Source organism: Mauremys reevesii, linkage group 11 (assembly GCF_016161935.1).
Source record: "Mauremys reevesii isolate NIE-2019 linkage group 11, ASM1616193v1, whole genome shotgun sequence".
Taxonomy (NCBI): Eukaryota; Metazoa; Chordata; order Testudines; family Geoemydidae; genus Mauremys; species Mauremys reevesii.
In genome coordinates this window covers 40097180-40112655 of record NC_052633.1, presented here as the reverse complement: position 1 = coordinate 40112655, position 15476 = coordinate 40097180, and the positions used below count along the sequence as shown (strand labels likewise).

At 37.9% G+C, this 15476-nt stretch overlaps 1 protein-coding gene across 4 annotated transcripts in view; it reads left to right on the top strand.

The window, feature by feature from the left end:
- The window catches only part of UBR3 (ubiquitin protein ligase E3 component n-recognin 3), a 217159-nt gene extending 202051 nt beyond the window's left edge, over positions 1–15108 (top strand). For all 4 annotated transcript variants that reach the window (XM_039495547.1, XM_039495546.1, XM_039495549.1 and 1 more), the window contains 4 exons: positions 5461–5640; positions 7060–7269; positions 11255–11394; positions 12536–15108. In XM_039495547.1, the coding sequence (XP_039351481.1) occupies positions 5461–5640; positions 7060–7269; positions 11255–11394; positions 12536–12653 (648 nt within the window). In that variant the 3' untranslated portion in view covers positions 12654–15108. The remainder of the gene's footprint in view (positions 1–5460; positions 5641–7059; positions 7270–11254; positions 11395–12535) is intronic.
- The last annotated feature ends 368 nt before the right edge of the window (positions 15109–15476 follow it).

Here is a 15476-nt window from a genome sequence, read left to right as displayed (position 1 = left end):
TTGTGAATTCTTCTCATAGAACTGGGTTTTTTATCAAATTTATCTTACGTCTTGCTGACAGGATAACTTCATGGCTCTTTTATGGGCTTAGTTTATTTGGCTTTACTTCCACAGCACAAGGATCTCCTCTTCACCGTGTAGCTTATTAACATGAACTCAGCAGCTGGAGAGACCTGCTGTATGACAAAAGGAGTGCTTCTGCTTTTCCTGCAATACTTGTCCTTGCCATATGTATGCATAAAGGGAAAGGTTCAGGGCCCCAGAGAAGGAGGCGTAAGGAGCAGCCACATCCCTCCAAGCTCTTCCAGAGGAGTCCTGCCAGAGGAGAGCAGTCCCGTGCATAGCCATAGCAACCATTCGATGTGAACTTGAAGGCCAGTGGGAGAAAATATCAATCAAGAATTCCCTGCTTTAAATAAGTTTCTCCAAAATGAATTTATTTGTTTCACAGTCTGGCTTCCTAAGTCTGTCTGAATTGATAGCACTAGTCTGCCTTTAAAATAATCAGAATGACTTCTGAGGCCCATCTATAAAAGGGCCAGGTAAATTTGAAACTGTGTTAAAGAAGGTAATCAAGACACTTGGCTTTCAAATTGAGCAAGATGAGGCTAAGTTACCTGCAAGTAATATTTACCCCAGAGCTTAAAAAAGGAAACAAAGAAATCTGCTGAAAGTCATTATAGACAAGTAGAGAAGGAGAATGAACCAGCAAAAGGTAAAAAACTAAAGCCAACAACCAAAACCATTTGCATCATATCATTTAAAGTGGATGCAGCAATGGCAACACCTGCAAAGGATGCCATAATTGTGCAGGCAGGAGACTTCTTCTCCAGAAGTGGAACACACACAGAATTGTTATTGGCGTTAATATGAAACTATATATCCTTCCTCTGCATCCTCATTATGATTCACTTGGGTTATCGTAGTTCCAAGATGCTTCCCACAATATTCTCTTAGGGTGAAGATATTATTAGCCAAATAAGTCAGGGTGGTTGTGCCCACGGACCCACTGAGACACCCCACTAGTTCAATTGCGGTCAAAACATCTTTGCATGGGTGCCAGTCTGAAAAAACTAACTGATCTCAGAGGACAAATGAGTGCATGAAATATCTCACGTTCCAGATGTAGAGCCTTATGTCTCTCTTTGGGGACTTCATGGCCAGTCAACTTGAAAAAGGTACATATTCACACCCAGATTAAACTGGGATACAAAAATATCTGATACCCATTACAGCACCTTTTTCACTTACTGTTTCAGTTTTTACTTACCATATATACTCGTTCCTTAGCCCGCTCGTTTATAAGCCAACCCCCCAAGATGGATAGATAAAAATATCAAAAACTGTATGACCCTTTCATAAGCCGACCCTATATTTCAGGGGTTGGCAGACTTTGGATCCTGGCCTGTTAGGGTAAGCCGCTAGCGGGCCTGGACGTTTTGTTTACCACAGCATTCACATGCTTGCAGATGCTCCAGGTAAACAAAACAACAATGTATTAGATATTCAATTAAATGATTCTATAGAGTTTAAAATCATCACATTTTGGTGTAGACCCATTTATAAGCTGACCCCCCGCTGTTTGATGTGTCACTTTTTTACCAAAAATATTCAGCTTATGAACGAGTATATACGGTACTTTTTCACTTACTGTTTGAGTGTTTACCCAGATGCTGTGATTACACTGACAACCACCGTTGAGCACAAAGGTACAGATTTTTACAGAGGTGCATTTTTGGATGATAATCATCTGAGGGTGCACTCACCAGTGACTGAGGCTGCAGCCTGTCTGCAGCACCAAACAATTTTGTGATTAGACTTCAGGAAGAGCGCCTGTCTTCCTACCCCATCTAAGAGTGTTGATTGTGTCCATTGTTTTGAAAAGTATTTCTGTCACAGAAGAAATTTCAACAGAGACTCCATTCCCCAAATATAGAACAGGACCCATTCCAGCCAATCCCTGCTAAAACTACCAGGGATGAGGCCCTGATTCCTTTCCTCCCGATTCTTAAACTTGCTGCTAACTATTAGCCAGTTCTGGTGGTATTTCTACAGTTAGATGAGTGAGTTGTTCTGAGGTGGGTGTGTCCTAATGCTCTACCAGTATATCCCCTAAAGAAATAATAATATATGGAGATATACCTATCTCATAGAACTGGAAGGGATCTTGAAAGGTCATCAAGTCCAGCCCCCTGCCTTCACTAGCAGGACCAAGCACTGATTTTGTCCCAGGCCCCTGGGTGGCCACCTCAAGGATTGAACTCACAACCCTGGGTTTAGCAGGCCAATGCACAAACCACTGAGCTATCCCTCCCCCCAAAGGAAGATTTCCCATTAACACTTACAGAATTTCAGATGTACTGTTGGCAGAAAAATGGGTAAGGAAAAAATTTGTCATCTTTTCATCATAAAAAAATTGACAGAATCTCAGTAATGACCAGAGAGATTTTAGGATTTTTCCCTATTTTTTCCCTTTTCATTTATTTCATTTGAAATGAATATGAAAATACTGTAGGATTTAGGACTCTGCAGGAGTTTAAAGCTTAAATGGTAATTGCTTTTAGGAAAGTGGTTATTCCAAGCTAAACTCTAATGAATGAGTCTGAAGCAGTTACATGCCTAGAGTCAAGAATTGCTGGATATTCACCAGCACATTATCTATAGCAGAATAGGATTGGACTGATTATCACAATTGCAATAAAACTTAATTCATCTGTACTTCAGTAAAGTACAAAACTGCATTAACACTGGATTCCCTCTCTTGTAGTTCACTGAAATACAGATCCATCCATGAGGTGCTTCTGTGCAGGGGCTCGAGGCCACTTCAGATGATGCTACATTTCCTTTGCTCTGGTTCTCGGCAAATCCTCAGACAGGGTTCTTACAATGCCTAATGCTGCTGATGATCTTCTCCACGCTTCTTTCATGCTTCCTGATGGAATTTAGATACCCAAATTGGTGGGAGGGGTGAGATCTGGACCAGGCTTTTTCCCTGCTTAAGGTGGCGCTCCTTATCTCTGGCCACCTTGGGAGTTGCAGGAAACCCGAATAGCTATTTCCGTGGTCATTGATTCTACTGGAGGAGCAGGAGGAGGTCTTTAAATAGCCAGGTACCGCCTTTTTTCTTTTCAGTGGTGGTGTTTAAAACAATTGCCACGTATTTCCTGGAAGAGAATAAACCCAGATGCTGGCTGGCTCCCTGTACTAAAAGGGAGATAGAAAAAGAGCAGTTTTGCTCCTCCCCTATCCTTTCCAGTGAGGAGTAGGAAGGATAGAATTGTGGGCCAGCCTTGACTGCAACTCATCTCACCCTTTCTCCTATTCTTTTTCTAGTCTACCATAGTCATTCTATATTCTACTGCCCTTCAGTTTTTATTGACTCAGTCGATCTTGACCTTATCCCACCACTCTCTTCGGGCAGTGGTCTCCTAAATCAGTTCTTCTGCACAGTATTGCCACTAGAGCTGAGAGACCCTTTCCTTCTGCAGCTCTCAATAATGGCAGCCATCTTTCTGTATTTCTCTTCTTGATGAGTCTCCATATTTCTCAAAACTCATTTTTTAAAATATATTCGTTGCCGGTTCCCTTTTTCTTCTGCAAGTGGACAAACTCAGTCTCTAGCTGGATAGGTTTTTGCTTAATATGTACTTGAACTGATGCAAGTGGCCAATTAAATTAGAAAAGTGATAGGAACAGGGATGTCTTTCTCTTCAGACCAGCTATTCTCATGGTCCTACTAGGTTTACGTTATAGTCAGAAGATGGTCTTTCCACTTCACATACATACTCCCATGTTCAAGATGGAGTCATCCTGGACAGTCTTACTAGCCACCACCCCAAAAAACTACTAGCATCCATCAGACTACAGTATGCACATTTGACTGTAGGTATTTAATGCTCCTCAGCACCAGCAATAACTCCTGTTCTGCCGTAGCAATCTGCACCTGCTTAAACAGATTAATGGGAGGCATAAGTTTACAGTTATTTAAAGGACATAGGCACTAAGGAGGAAAAGGGAGAAATAACATAGCATAGTAAAAGGGGAATAATTAGGAGTGATGGTAAGAAATTAAATGAAAAATGTAGTATGACTAGACTATATCAAGGAGATATATTAGATAGTAAAATGATCTCCATAGAAAAAGTATTAGAACCCTTCTTGTTGCATTTTAAAACTAGACTGGACAAAACATTATCTGCTTTGCATTTACTAATCTTTCATTGGCAAGGGATCCTAGTAAATAGGTATTTTCTATCCTATTTTGCCAGTTGATCAAGTATGTTTGCCCTGTATCTCTTGCAGCTTTCACCCCATAATTAAGGTGGCGCTTGTCTTGCCTTAGAATTTGATGGCTCTCAGGCATTTCATTCATACCCATTTGGAAACAATCCTAATTTCATTCAGTGTATATTTTCCTGATCTTGTTTCTGTCATCCATCTACTGTCCTATTTTACAAATTAATATGTGTATTTGTAGTATCTTTTCTGTCAATCAGCTATATTCTATATTTGTTAAAAGCCGTACGTCTCCTTTGCTGATTTCTATTGTTCCAATGAAAAATGTGATAATCTTTGGCTTAATCTTTTGTGCAAGCTCCTTTACTTTCTCCTATTTAAATTTTCTTTCCATTTTTACACTCCCTTATCCTCATTCTATAATTTGTCCTCTCATCATCTGTCATTTAATACTTTGCAGCCTCTTCTCTCTCACCCTTGATTACTCTGCATATCTTTATCCAAATTGGTCTTTTTATTATTATTAATTATTATTATTATTATTATTATTCCTAATCATATACTTATTGCTGGCTGGCATGCATCTTGGGCATATTGTAATTCATTTATGAATACTTCACATTTTTTTCTCTTTCTACCCTTTCCCTGTATTGTTTTATCCCATTCATTTCATCCCTGGGTTACCAATGTGCTCTGCATAAATGTATGGCCTTATTTTATGTTTTCTTCCTTTTCTCTAATTATCAATTTAGGCTTCAGTTCTAAACATGTATGTATATGCTTAACTTTAAGCATGCAAGTAGTTCCATTGAAATCAGTAGGACTACTCATGTTTAAAATTAAGCCCATGTGTGTTTGTAACATCGGGGCCTTACGCCGGTTTCTCTGCCTCTTAGATATATCACCAAAATAATCTTAAAACCTGTTGTGGATTTGTAGAGAATACAGTACTTCCATTCAAACTAGACTTCAGTCTTAGGGCTGTGAAGTGTAAGCTAACATTTTGTGGGCTTCATTCTCCACTTCACCCAAGTTCAGGGGCAGCTTTAACTTGCACCTCTGATGTAAGGTCCCTCAGGGATTTTACACCACTGGAGAATCAGGTGTAGCAGAGCCTCACTCTGCCATGCTCCCTCCCAGTCACTTACATATTAATTGATACAGTGCTGTGCTTTGAGTTTATAACACAAAATGATCAAGTCTTTCTTGTTTCATGTCTAAAAGGAAGATGAAGAATTTACAGTTCTTGCAAACTGCCTGGGTCTGTTACCATCATCTTTTCAGTCACCACATCAATTCACCAGTGCCTCTTGCCTTGATTGGCCAGTGCCAGCATTTAATATGATATCACAGTGGTGCTTAGAATTGGCTTCATTTGCAGACAGACATGCAGAACAAGTGAAGGTACGTAAAAAAATTTGCACTCCCATACAGTGCTGATGTGTAAGAATGGAATTCCTTGATTCTAGTTATGCTGTGCGTGTATGTGTAATGCTGTGTTTTAAATTTATCATGACAAAATAAGCAGGCAAAGTGCATAGTTGAACCCACAATATGTGTGTTTTGTGCTTGCATCTGTTTCACTTGCATATTTTGCAGGTACAACTTTGTTTTGAAAACTTGAACCCTAATGGTAATCACAAAATGTTCTTGCCGTCAGTAGATCTGATTCATTCGATAGACCATTGAGCCATGGTCATAAAACTATTGATGTCGTTTTTATGTTTGAAAAAAAACCTGCTGTTTTACTGTATTTTGCAAATGAGACCTCTTTCAGTTTTTATAACAAACTCTTGTGAACAGAACAGTAATTTGTAAGAACGATCCTCACACACATGTGCCCTTAATTGGGTAACCCGCAAAAAATGGATTAGATTCAACTGTAATGTATTATTGGCTCTTTAAAAATTTTATGCAAAGTTTTTAAAAAACAAGAGGGTAAAGTTAGACTCTGAAACCTAAATGTACTGAGTATCCAGCAGTTCCCTTTGACCTCAGAGGGAATAACAATTCCCATCAGCACTGGAATGGGTTACCTAGGGAGGTGGTTGAATCTCCTTCCTTATTGGTTTTTAAGGTCAGGCTTGACAAAGCCCTAGCTGGGATAATTTAGTTGGGGTTGGTCCTGCTTTGAGCAGGGGGTTGGACTAGATGACCTCCTGAGGTCCCTTCCAACCCTGATATTCTCTGATTCTATGAAACTTAACTGAGAATTGTTGAGTGCTCAATATGTTTGAAAATCAAGCAAGTTCCTAGACATCAGTTTCAGAGCCTAACTTTACCGTACTGTTTTTGGTCCCAAATTTCAGTACAAGTAGCAGCTTTGCCTGTCCATGCTAGGTGCAGCTATGTCACTAGCTGTCCACTAATGGCTATAATCAGGGCAAATCCCCAATGTAAACAAGACTTAAGGGCCATGTTTTACCTGTGAAGTTTGTTGCCTTTAGAAGGTGTAATGCATTGTGCCCTGAGGAAAGGCAGTCAGTAGTCAATTTGTAACCTTACTAAAGCAATTTATGAGTATGCTGAGCTTCTTGGGGCAAGAAGCATGTTGCTCAGGAGAGTGATGCTCTCTGGCTGAAGTCTTAATGCAGCATTAATAGGCTCCATAGGAAGCCACGTCTAGTCTTCTTCAGCCAGAAGACATTTAAAGAACACTTTGGAGCTTGTGTGGAATGCAGTAGAAGAATGGGCCATCTCAAAGAGCACATTTCCCTCCTTTAAAAAAAATTCTGATGTTTACATTCTGTAGTTCTAAAGTTCTCACAGCACAGATAAATATACATACAACACTGATAAATGTTTCTATCATTTTCTTTTTAGGTTTTGCTTGTACAGGAGCCTAAGTGGGACTTGCCATGTCTCCTTCAGTTGCCTGAAAATTATAATACCATCTTCCAGTATTATCACAGAAAGACTTGCACTGTCTGTACCAAGGTTCCTAAAGATCCTGCTGTTTGTCTAGTTTGTGGTACTTTTGTATGCTTGAAAGGACTTTGCTGCAAACAACAGAGTTACTGCGAATGTGTACTGGTAAGAGAGAATTCTACAATAAGAGAATTTCAAACTACTTTAGCTTTATTTCCATTTTTTAATTTAAAAAAAAATCATGCTAAGAAGTTCTGCATTCCTTTCTCAGCTCTGATAGTTTTCATTTCCAAACATGTTTTAATTAAATTTGTAGTCTGCCACCTCACAGGAGACTTCTGGAGGAGGAGGCCCTTTAGGTATTTCGTCTTATCTCTAAGGCAACTTTAGTGAGAGAATATGTAGGTACTTCTTCCTCTAAGGGCCAGTCCTTACTTTCCTTGGGTGGACAGCAACTAGCCTTATTCTTCCTCCATGATGAAGGAGAGTAAATGGTCTGCTCTGAGGCCAGTGCTAGTGTTACAAAATGGGTGGAACAGTTCTGTAAGTCAATGGCTGTCACCCACTCTTGCTCTGAAGTTCACATTTGCCATCTCTGCAAAGCTGGCTTGAGAAAAGAATTTTGTGATTGTTCCTGAATTAGTATATCCACGGTACTGACACACGACTAGCCATTATAAAATTAGTATAAATATATTTAAAGAGAAACTATCACAGGGTTTCTAAGGCCTTGGCTACACTTGAGAGTTACAGCGCTGGTGGTGGCTTTACAGCGCTGTAACTCACTCCCCGTCCACACTGGCAAGGCACATACAGCGCTGTATCTTCCTGGCTACAGCGCTGCTTGTACTCCACCTCCACGAGAGAAATAAAGAGAATAGCACTGCTGCTGCAGTGCTGGGGTGCCAGTGTAAACAGGGAATAATCTTACTATGCTGTAACTGACCTCCGGAACCTTCCCATAATCCTAAAGAAAGAAAGATAACTCTCTTTGTTTTGTTGTGATGCCTCTGTTTGTTTTGTTGTGAACTGGGGCTCCCGGAGCTGCTTATCAAAAAAACAAACACAGCTACTGTTTGCTGTGAATGAGCTCCCTTTGGAACGCCCACAGCTAGTGTTTGCTTGAAGAGAGGGGAAGGAAGGGGCTTGAGGAGAGAAGCAGCGCGCAGCGTGCAGGAGGGAGGGAGGGAGGTGGGGGGTCCGTTTCGGGGAGGCTGCTTATCTGGTCTGTGAGGAAAAAAACAAAGAGGGCTATTTACTTTCAGTGAACGGATCGGCACTTGCAAGGCAGCTGCTGACAGAGTGTTGGCTCAAAAAATCCACTCTCTCTTCCCCCCACGCTCCCTGTCACACTCCACTCCACTCCCCTCTTTTGAAAAGCACGTTGCAGCCACTTGAACGCTGGGATAGCTGCCCATAATGCACCACTCCCAATGCCACTGCAGATGCTGCAAATGTGGCCACGACAGTGTGCGGGTAGCTGTCAGTGTCGCCAGATTGCAGCGCTTTCCCTACTCAGCTGTACGAAGACAGGTTTAACTCCCAGCGCTGTACAGCTGCAAGTGTAGCCATACTCTAAGTCCAAAAATCAGTTTTGTATATAATTTTTATACAATCTGATATTTATAGATGTTTTATTTAAATGTGAATGAAAACAAGTTTATTTTTAATTTCCTGTAGTGTGTTCATCCTAAGCTTTTTAGCATTGTACTGGTGCAGGGAAGCGACAAAGTGAAACTGAGTGGTCTATTTTCCTTTTCTGAATGAAATGTAAACAACACATAATTATCTTTAATTTTTGTTTGATTCATCTGGTTTGTTGCTAATAACACCATTAAGAGAATGTTCTTGAAAATGGGATTTTTAACACTGTCTTTTAAATTTACTGTGTTCAATCCCATGAAATCTTAACATAAAACTTGAATTATTATAAAGCTCTACTAAGTTTCCCAACAAGGCTACAAATTGTGGTTATGGTTTTTGTGTGTGTGTTGTTTGTTTATTTGTGGCTGCTTTACCACTAGAAAGTTGACTGAGACCACAAACTCATTTCACATAAGCCATAGAAGAGCCATCAGTGTTTACTGTTTTATCAGTACTATCTTTAGATGAATATTCATATCAACAACTTAAAAATTAAAGTCTCCACATTTCATGAGTGTTCCTGTGAACCACATGCTCTTTATTGTAGGAATATGTTTCCAGTATTGGAGAAAAGCAGAGGGGGAAGTCAGCACACCTGGATTCTATTCTGAACCACCACTTTTTTGATGTGTAAACTTGAGCAGGTCACTTTGGCTATAACTTCTAAAATGTCCCCTAAATTTGGGTGCTCAGTTTTTTAGTGTTCCGTCTATAGATGTCTCAAGATGATTTCCAAAAAAAGTTGTGTTTCCAAAAAAGTTCCCATAGACTTCAAGGGACATTGTAGGTTTTCATCAGGTAGGTGAAAGCCAGACCCCAGTTGCCTTGAACTGAGCACTGCAAAACTGAAACACCCAAAGTAGGCAGGATCTTCTGAAAAATTGGGCCTTAACTGCTCGTGTTCTCAGTTTCCATGCTTCTGTGCCTCGTATTCCCCGCCTGTAAAATAAAGATAATTAAGGCTGCATTTTGGGAGTTAGATTGTGATTTTAATATTTTAAAAATATATTCTTTACTCTTGAATTCTAGTGACTTTTTTATTTATCAGTGAGTGGATGTGGGTGGTTTCACTGAGGACTCTGAGTGCTGCCATGTTAAATCTTGGGCTGCACATGAGACAGAGAGAGCAGGAAGGGGCAGACCCGGGAACTCTGGGGGGATTCTTCCCCATCCAGCATAAAATGCAAGAAAAAGGCTTAAATTGTGAAGAGTTAATAGTAGAATGGATTTGCAAATTTCAACCCTGAGATGGTAACTATTGTACTGTACTCAAAGTGGGCTGCTGTTTTCACAGCACAAGCAGAGTTCTAGTAATTTCCTCTAAAATGTTATTTAAAGGCATTGGGGATTAAATGACACTTGACCTTTTACATTTTAAAATTATATTTCCATGAGTTACTCTTTTCAGCATGAGCTCTGCATGTGTTTATTCCTAAAAATTGCCATAATTAAAAAACCCCATAAGGATAATACTTATGCACCTTTCTGAAGTACTTGAAGTGACAGGTGCTTTATAAGTGGAAAATAGTATTATCTCCAACTCAGTCACAAAAAAATAATATGGTATGAGAAAAAATGATCAAACTTTAAAATAGTTGGACATAAGGACTACATTTGAGAGGTCATTTTTATGAAAATATACTGCAGACAATAAAGGTATAAAACAATAGAATACTTTGCAATATTTAGATCATTCATTATATTTTAGTTCTGTGGTCATAAATTTCCTTTGTAGTAAAAATGTGTGGAAAGGGCTAAAATCTGCAAAATACAATTACAGAAATGACCTGCATAAATTAATATATATGTCATTCATGAACAATAAAAATAGATTGTTGTAACCAGGAGTTTCACCTTTTAAGAAGTCATTTTTAAAAAAAATTGTGACCAGTGTAGATACTGTGAAGGGCAAGATGAGGAGCAATACACAAGTATGGCAACATCTGCAAATAGAAGTCCATCCTGTAGAGCAGTGTGCAGCAAAATACCCTGAGTACTTCATAATCTGAGAGAATCTCAAATTCTCACTGTTCACTAAAAAATAACATTTTGCCACAGCAAATTGTGCACTTCTGCTAGTAGCAAGTTAGTGATATTGTTGTGAACACTTTCACTCAGTTTTCTATAGTAGCTTAGTTTTTCCCCAGGGTGGCATGTTGTTGTACTTCCGCTTTTCTTAGACAACATTCCCTTTTTGAGTTTGGAACCATCTGCATGGAACTTCGTGTATACGCATTATGGCAACATATCATATACGAGGTTTTGGCTTATTCATAAAATGTATGGTAGACTCTACTTTATCATGCAAATCCCTGGAAACATATAATCCTTAGTGTCTAAGTGTATACAGTAGGGGCAAGGATCAAATTGTTCCTTAGTAAGTGATGTGACTCAAATTCATATAAGTAGTGTGTTTGAAATAAAATGTTCTCTTTATTATAAAACTGCCAGCCATTAATAGGATATTTGTACTCTTCCCTCCCTAACCCCAAAATATAACTTCTAGCATTCTCAGAACTGTGGAGCTGGGACAGGAATATTTCTTCTGATCAATGCATCTGTAATCATCATCATTCGAGGCCATCGTTTCTGCCTTTGGGGTTCTGTTTATCTAGATGCACATGGTGAAGAAGACAGAGATCTTAGGTAACATTTTAATAAAGCATGTTTTGATTTTGCTGCTTTATGTTTACAGTGTGTAATAAAACAGATACAGTAATTAACAAGTTCTCACTTCCTGAGTAGCACATATTTAGAAATGTAAATGTTGTCATTGTATTTGTTATATTATGCTAATTAGATTTATATTCTTTATATAAATAAAATGATCTGGAACTTGTTAACTAAGAAATGAATTGTGCTACTTGCAAGGTGTACGTTGGGGTGCAGGAATTTCCTGCAGAATGTCAATTTGAGAAGGAGAGGTTTTGCCATCTCTGTGAATCCATATGGTGTTTAGGGTTGGGAGTTTTGTTCATGATGATGTTATTACAGAAATCTTGTTTGTTTTTAGAAGTTTGATTATTAGGAATATGGTTGAAGTTCTAATGATATACGTGCAGAATGTAAGTAATATGAGTTTAGGGGATAAAGTAAGGATTATGGCTGTTCATCTTAGGTGGGCAATGGAGGAGAATGCTATGATATTTCATAGTTGGGTTTGGTTTTGTCCATTTCATCCACCAATTAAAGGGGATGCCTGTCTTTGTCTTTAAGCACACATGCACTGAAACTCTTGACAAATAAACACCTTAAAATAATGAACTAAACAATAAGACATTAATGCCCGATAGCCCCTTCGTCTGGTGCATGAGGTCGCAGTGCCGCTCTGCCCAGGTTTTCAGGTGCCAGAGTGACATTCCAGACTGCTCGGGCAGCCACTCCTCTCCTACATGTTCTGATCAACCATATAGAGCCCTTTCTACACAGAGCACCACTTCTCTGCAGACCCAGGGAGCGTACTACAGTACTTAGACTGCTGCCCCACTGGCCTGTCCCACAGCTTTCCGTACGATATGGGCTATTGGGCATTAATGTCTTACCACTTAGTTCATTATTTTAAGGTGTTTATTTGTCAAGAGTTTCAATGCATGTGTGTTTTAAAACAAATGAAGACTTGCATCCTATAATATAAATATATACGTATGTACACGGAAACTGAAAAGAAAAAAAATGGAAAAATAATTTAACTTGGCTGTTAGAACATTACTATTCACTTAGAGCCACCATATAAACATTTTCCATTTATTTTGCACTATTAACTGTTGATTTTTTTTTCTCCCTGTAGGCGTGGTAAACCTCTCTATATATGTAAGGAAAGATACAAAGTGCTTGAACAGCAGTGGGTATCTCATACCTTTGATCACATCAATAAAAGATGGGGACCACATTACAATGGATTGTAAACTATCACTATTATTGTACCATATCATCGCCTTTACCATGAATGAATGCAACTTGACTGACAATAGCTTTAACTGAATGGGGGTTTAGCTCTTTCACGGGGCGGGGGAGTGAAACTATGCCAATATATGAAGTCTTTCAATAATTAGGTTCTTTTGCTACCAAATTAATGGTACGACAATTTAAAAATCCATTCTGAATGGTGCAAAAAAGCTAAATTCATTCAGTAGTCTCCTTTTGGTTTGTATTTTTAGATGAGAAGCACAAGTTGTACTTGCACTTGTTTAGGGATGACAGGTCCCAGGAACTCCTATTTCTCTGGGTGGAATTGAGTCATTTAGCATCTTCTTCTGAAACACGATATGTGTATTACATCTGCTAAACATAATGGATAGATTTTTTTCTTTGTCTTTCTTGTATTAATTTGAGATTTTTGCTTGATATCCAATTGTAATTATATAAAACACATGATTTGTGAGATTGTATAGTAACACTTGGTCTAAAAATAGAACTTTAAAGAACATTTCACTTATTGTGAAAGGTCTGTTGAAAGATTTAATGCATTGCTGAAAACCTTATTTATTCTCAGGAATTTCACAGATATTTTCCATGTATAAATGAAATAGCTGCGAATTAAGTAGCTTGCTATGAAAACAGAACACGTATTCTTTCTTATTTTTTCTTTTCCAGAAATGAAATTTGCCATTTCAGTTGAGTAAATTACTGGTGATAACATATATAGATGTTACTGTATGTACAAAATTTGTCAGACTTACAACATGGCAGGTTCTAATTACAGCCCTGCCTGCCTGCCTTTCATTGCCAACCAGATGCATGTTTCAGAATGATTGGATTGGAAACGTGGGTTATCCTGCAAATAAAACATAATTTTGAATCTTTCATGTCAGCTCAAGAGGTTCATCTGTATTGTATTTGTACAGAGTAATCAGTGCTCTTTCTGCTTGATTTCCTAAAAAGAAAAAAGCGCAATAGAGGTGGCCCTGGTGAATGAGCAATGCATCTGAATCCTCATTGGAAGAATGCTGAATAAACAGTTTATATTCAGAGGTCTTACAAATCCATGAGAATAGGCATGATTGGGCTAAACTCCACACTGTAAGTAGGTAGGGAAGATTACAGATAAATACTGGTATGTAATATATTGCTACTAAGCTTTTCTCTCAAATGAGTCAGACATTTATTGGCTATTTCATACAGTGCTATCAAGCAGTTCCTGGTACTATGGACTTTTCATAGCTTGTTATGTAAAATAAAATTTATATGTGTAAAATAAAAACATCTAATTCTAAAACGATGTGTACAAAATGAAAACAGATCCCTCTTTAAGGGTCTCACTGAAAGTCATTATCTAGTGAAAAGTGTTTAGGGGAAATACAATGACTGTACAGCTGTCAAGAGCAGTGGACAGACAAAAAAATCCACTTTTTTTTTTTAAATTGTGATGCCCTGAGAATTTTCCCCAAGATCTACAATTCAAATACATTATAATGGTGTGCTGTTTTTTTTATATATACATATATATATTTCAAAAGTATTCAAATACTTCTTGTAAGATTAGAATTATTCTGTTTCACCAACTGAATAGCTATGTCTTTTCCAAAATACTACTTTTTTAATATTGTATCATAAGTTCAGCCTGTAATATTTTTGCATTGCTCATAATGAATATTAGGCCATTTTGTAAACGTGGTTGAAGAGCAAAAAGATTCTTTACATCTCCAGCACAACATTATTACAGGGCTCATGAACTTGAGTAATCTATAGTTTGAAACTCGGATGCTATATTTACAAGGGATAATGTCTCCAGAAATTGATTACTGTGTATTATTTAAAATGGAATGTTTTATGGTTCTGCATATGGATGTGAAGTAAAATTATTAGCCTTAACTTTAAAATCTGGGTATTTCATAGTGTTTATTTTGGTATTGGTGAATTAGTCACCAGTCAATTAAAAAAAGAAAGAGAAAAAAGCACTTGATTCAAGAATTTTACTTGAATATACATGCATGCTGCTAAACTAGAATTTTGATTTCCCCCATAACTTTTTTAAGCCTGCTATAGTAAGCTTACTTTGAAAAAATAACAGCTCCAAACTAGAGTGGTGGGTGTGGGTGTGTGCATTCTTCAAATGTACTGGTGCGGTATCCTGGATGAATGATCATTAAGTACAGTACATTACTGTAGCATTTAAATCAATCTTTATAACACATCAAAAAGTACAAAACTAGGAATACAGTAATCAACATTGTAAGATATGTTAATAAAAGTCTACCATCATTCTGTGTGTCTGTGGGCTTTTTTTTTCTCTCCACCTTAAGGATCCGAGGTATATTTGTTCTTGAAATGTGTTCAATGTCCAAATATTTATTTAATGCATTAATAATTAATGCATGCAAAAACATTATGTACATAAAGCAACTCTGGCATGTTTTATCTTTTTGGTCACTTAACTGGTATGTGTGTGATATTGCTAACTTTAATTCTTTTAATTTCATTTTGCTCTGAGTTATACCACTTAATGGTCCCTTATCTTAGTCCAAACTTTACCTCAGTCTGCTCTTATTTCACTGTTGCTATTGAAAACTGCTGACAATAAAAACTCCAAATTAAGAAACCAAGATTTAGGGAAAATCATGTTTATTTGTTTTTCTTTGCTTTTAAGTCAAATTTATCTTTGAGGTAATTCTATCAGTGGAATTCAGCTAGTAATGAATTTGATTTATTAAGCCTCTTTGAATCTTGAACAGGCGATAGTTATGCTCTGGTCAAAAAAACATTGCTTCACCTTACTATTACTAATCTGG